This window comes from Palaemon carinicauda, chromosome 19, assembly GCF_036898095.1.
Source record: "Palaemon carinicauda isolate YSFRI2023 chromosome 19, ASM3689809v2, whole genome shotgun sequence".
In the NCBI taxonomy this organism is placed as follows: domain Eukaryota; kingdom Metazoa; phylum Arthropoda; class Malacostraca; order Decapoda; family Palaemonidae; genus Palaemon; species Palaemon carinicauda.
In genome coordinates this window covers 118,253,730-118,258,729 of record NC_090743.1, presented here as the reverse complement: position 1 = coordinate 118,258,729, position 5,000 = coordinate 118,253,730, and the positions used below count along the sequence as shown (strand labels likewise).

Sequence of the window (5,000 nt, the reverse complement as noted above, 5' to 3'; positions counted from 1 at the left end):
GGCTATGCATAATCAATTTGCGGATTGGTTGGCTATGCATAATCAATTTGCGGATTGGTTGGCTACGCTTATTTAACCAATAACATTGCTCTCTAAAGGAATTTGCTGATTGGTTTGCTACGGTTGTTCAGCCAATAAAGGTGCTCCCTAAAGGAATTCGGTGATTAGTTTGCTACGCTTATTCAACCAATAACAGTGCTTTCTAAAGGAATTTGCCAATTGGTTGGCTATGCTTATTCAACCAATAAAGGCGCTCTTTAGAGGAATTGGCTGATTGGTTGGCTACTCTTATTCAACCATTGACGGTGGTCTCTAAAGGAATTCACCAATTGGGTGGCTATGCTTATTCAACCAATAACGGTGCTCTCTATAGGAATTCGTATATTGGTTGGCTATGCTTAATCAATTATCAAAGGTGCTGTCTAAAATAAATTGCTGATTGGTTAGCTACGCTTATTCAACCAATAAAGGTGCTCTCCATGGGAATTCGCTGATTGGTTTGCTACGCTTGTTCAACCAATAAAGGTGCTTTCTAAAGGAATTCGTTGACTGGTTGACTTCGCTTAGTCAAACAATAACAGTGCTCTCTAAAGGAATTTGGCAATTGGTTGGCTATGCTTATTCAACCAATAAAGGTGCTCTCTAAAGGAATTCACGGATTGGTTTGCTACGCTTGTTCAACAAATATAGGTGCTTTCTAAAGGAATTCAGTGATTGGTTGGGTATGCTTATTCAACCAATAACGGTGCTCTCTGAAGGAATTCGCCAATTGGTTGGCTATGCTTATTCAACCAATGACAGTGCTCTCTAAAGGAATTCGCTGATTGGTTTGCTACGCTAGTTCAACCAATAGAGGTGGTCTCAAGGCATTCACTGGTTGGTTGGCTATGCTTGTTCAACCAATAAAGGTGCTCTCTAAAAGAATTTACCAATTGGTTGGCTATGGTTATTCAACCAATGAAAGTACTCTCTAAAGGAATTCGCTGATTGGTTGGCTACACTTATTCAGCCAATGACAGTGTTCTCTAAAGGAATTGGCCAATTGGTTGGCTATGCTTATTCAACCAATAAAAGTACTCTCTAAAGGAATTCACGGATTGGTTGGATACACTTATTCAGCCAATGCCAGTGCTCTCTAAAGGAATTTGTTGATTGGTTGGCTCTGCATGTTCAACCAATGAGAAGGCGTGAAGGTAATTTGATCGTCTTTGTGAATGAGAGAACTAGTAAATTATTATTTAGTTATTATATATGTGGAGGCTCTGTATTGTGTCTTGATGTTTAATTATATCTATTCTTTGGTCATCATACACATGGCGACAGGCAGTGAATCCCGATTGAGATAGAACCGTTTAAAGCCGTTCAATCAACTCACCCCCCCCCCCCCCCCCCCCTTATGAGGGATATTCCACTACGGACGGAGGAGTTTGGCCAACACTCCGTGACATTTCCTACAATTCGAGGATTGTCCAGCTCCCAATCGCGAGGTGTAAATTCTCTCTCTCTCTCTCTCTCTCTCTCTCTCTCTCTCTCTCTGGGGTTGCTGTAATGTTATAAATGGAATCATACGAGATGTAATATATATAGTCAGTTGGGGGAAAAAAAAAACAAAATTGCAAAAAAAATGACTTACTCGCTTGTATTTTTATTGATTAGAAAAAATAAAGGTGGAGATCTTGTGATGAGCATGTGGAAACATTACCATGCAGTTACATTTAATTTCCTGTAAAAATAAATTTTTTATGATTTTTTTTAGGGTATTTTTTCTTACCCGAAAAAGGGGGGTAAGAAAAAACATGGTTGGGGTAAAAAAAAAACTACCCTCCATTTTCGCTATTTCAAGATAATTTAGAGGTCCTCTTGTGGCTCAAGGTAATTTAAAATAAAATGTCTTCTATTTCATAAACTTAACACATAGTTCATTAATTCATTATGAGAAATGTATGGTATTTCATTTAATGTTTTTACACCAATCTCATTATTAACCATTAAAACTTAAAGAATATTTCCTAAAAGCACTCAATGCTAGCTTATCGGGAAATTTGAAGTAACCCCCTTTTATTGTATCTGCATTTGCAGGACCAAAAAATACAAATTCAGTAGAAACAATCTGAATATCTTTAGATAGTGGTTGCATCCATGTGAGTTTTTCTGGGTCAGATGAAATGCTTTTCCTTCTTAAAAAGTCCACTTCTACAGATGAAACACTTTCATTTTCATCATATTCAAAAGTCTTGGTAATCTTACCCCAGTAGTAAGACTTTGTAGGAGTAGAATAAAAAACTGCATAAAATTTTCCTATAGCACTGTCATCTAACACTGGCATTTGGAATAATTCTTCTTCAGGAACGTTTTCATCTGCAGGGATGTGCTCTTCGACTGAAGATTCTTCGTCCATAGCATCTGTATCATCTGTGTCCTCTAGTTCCATCACTGGTTGTTGGTCATCCTCCTCTTCTGAGTCACTGTCTGAGGAGATTTTGCACTTTCTCTTAGACTTAGATTTGCTTTTATTTTCTAATTGTTTTGTGATTTCTTCTCCTGTTATGATTTGGGCTTTCATATTTATGCGACGACGTGTGGGCTTGGATGTATTTGGTGTCTTCCATCTTGCCTGCATAACAGTCCCTAATGTTATTTCCTCATTGGATTCTTGTAGAATCAAACTGTAGCGCATATTATCAGGGGCTCGTCGTTGAATTTCCTTATAAAGCACATCAATTGGTAAGGAATGTAGAATTCTGTTCAGCTCAGAGTCCGAGTATTTCGAAAGGAATGGATCATTCTTATAACTTTTACTAATGTTTGATGTTGATGCTTCTGACTGAGGTGTTGAAGCTCTTGTAGCAGGAGTAGTTGGTCTTGTGGTGGGGGTAGTTGACGGACAAACTGGAGCAGGTATAGGTGTGTCTAAGGATTCTGTAAAATCTTTAGAAACAGAAGTTGAAAGTGGCAGTAACTGGTTTTCATTTTGCTCTGAGCAATCCTCATGCATGGGGTCAAATGGGTTTTCTGTGTGCTCTGCTGTATCCTCATGCAAAGAGTCCAAAAGTGGTTCTCCATTGCCATCCTTTGGTGATCCCATTGTTAGCCATTTTTCATAAGTTTTAAGTTTTAGGGGATTCAGCCTATTTTTTTTATATTTATCCCTGTTTGCAGGGATAAATCCCTGTACTCTCAAATCCTTTCGTTACATTCTGTGGGGAGAGTCCTTTCTCCCAAACTGAGCATAGCATATTTACAAAACCACATTTTCTCAGTGGTTCTCGAGCTCCTGTTTTATTGACATGATCATTCAAAGCATATTGATAGTAATTCTTCAATGGGGCAAAACAGGTAACATCAAGTGGTTGAAGAACATCAGTACAGTGAGCAGGAAGTTTTAATATTGATATGTTTTCTTTCTTGGCCAGTTCAACAGTTGCTATTGAGGTATGACTAATATGGCCATCGAGAATTAACAGTAAAGGACGCCTGTCTTTTGTTTTGTCTACGAAATACTTGAAAATGTCCTCGAAGATTGGTGTTGTCATCCAACCATTTTCAGAAACGGCATATTGTGTTCCAGGAATATCTTGTGTACCTTTCCAGGTACTTTGCATGTGCTTTCCTCTAAATACCACTACAGGAGGAAGAGTAGTACCATCTGCACAACACATAGCAAGAACAGTGGTATTTTCCCGATTTGCTCCACAGACAACATGTATGGTTTTCTTCCCCACTGAACCTATGGTCTTACATTTGGAGGGGTCATGAGGAAACCCTGTCTCATCAAGATTCCAAATACATTCTGGTCTATTACTTATACCAAGACGTTCTTGTGCTCTCTGAAGTAAGTCGTAATATCCAAAAATCACAAAAGGTCAGCAGTTACATTTTTTCGAGCTAACTGCATTGTTCCACCCTTTTTTAGACGAAGATTATGTCTACTGAGAAATGAAGCAGCCCATTCGTAACCAGGACGACCACCCACGAAAGGGGTTGGAATCTCATTGGCGACTACATAATCGTGGACAATACCCATAAATTCTGTCATGGTTGGTCCAAAAACCCATCTCCTCCATCTCCAGAAGTGCATTCTTCAGCTTATCCTCTATCTCAGGAGAGAGGGCTGTCTTCCAGCCCTGAAAAGAGAGTGCAAAATAATATAATCTACTTTCTATTTGAGAGGAATTCTTTTCAGTTTGGTTCATTGAAATGTGAGCGATAGATGGGCTTGATCATACAATTTATTCTAAGTATTCTTTGAATAAAAAAGTTGAGAAACACATCATTTAGTTGGGGATGATACAAGTTGAACAGTTGCTTACCCTTTTATCGGTGTGTTCTTCTCCGATAGTTAATGCTCTGTTTCGGAGCATAGAAATTGACATACAGTACTTCAATGCAGTTGACCGCACTGAAGCTCCATGCTGTATTTCTTCTAATGCTCTCCTCACAGTTTCTTCATTCCAGGGTTTGATTTTCTTTTTGTAGTCACGAGGCATTTTTCAAGAGCTCGGGTTGCACCAGCTAACTCTATGACAATAACCTTAATACTGAACCTCACACTTGGGAGTTTCTTTCCCATCAGACCTTACAATATACCAACCTGTTTAAAACAAATTCAAACATGTTCAAGCAGTGGTAGCTTACGCACACAGGCAACACTTCAGAGGAAACAAGCTAAACTACTAGCACTTGTTTGGTTATAATAAGAAGAACATGGGGTTAGAAAAAACACCACATGGGGTAACAAAAAATACCACATGGGGTAACAAAAAATACCACATGGGGTAACAAAAAACACCACATGGGGTAACAAAAAACACCACATGGGGTAACAAAAAACACCACATGGGGTAAAAAAAAATATCATGATGAGTTTTTTCTTACCCCACTATTTGGAAATTTGCTGGGGTAAAAAAAAACAGCCCTTATGACACTTATCAGTAGAGGCTGGTGATCTGGGACCATTAGACCGCCACTACAACTCTATGGGGACTACAACCCATGTTTCA

The 5,000-nt window shown here is 38.7% G+C and overlaps 1 protein-coding gene across 1 annotated transcript; it reads right to left on the bottom strand.

Moving 5' to 3' along the window:
• Positions 1 to 3,143: 3,143 nt before the first annotated feature.
• Positions 3,144 to 4,487, bottom strand: LOC137659283 (uncharacterized). The gene is made up of 2 exons (XM_068394310.1): positions 4,311 to 4,487; positions 3,144 to 3,827 (listed from the first exon to the last, which is right to left on the bottom strand). The coding sequence occupies exons 1-2, from the start codon at positions 4,485 to 4,487 to the stop codon at positions 3,144 to 3,146; spliced, it is 861 nt and encodes a 286-aa protein (XP_068250411.1).
• Between the last annotated feature and the right edge of the window lie 513 nt (positions 4,488 to 5,000).

Coding starts and splice junctions, on each gene's coding strand:
- LOC137659283 (XM_068394310.1), bottom strand. CDS start 4,487: ATGCCTCGTGACTACAAAAAGAAAATCAAACCCTGGAATGAAGAAACT. Junction 3,828..4,310: donor AAGAACACACCGATAAAAGG/GTAAGCAACTGT, acceptor GACTTACTTCAG/AGAGCACAAGAACGTCTTGG.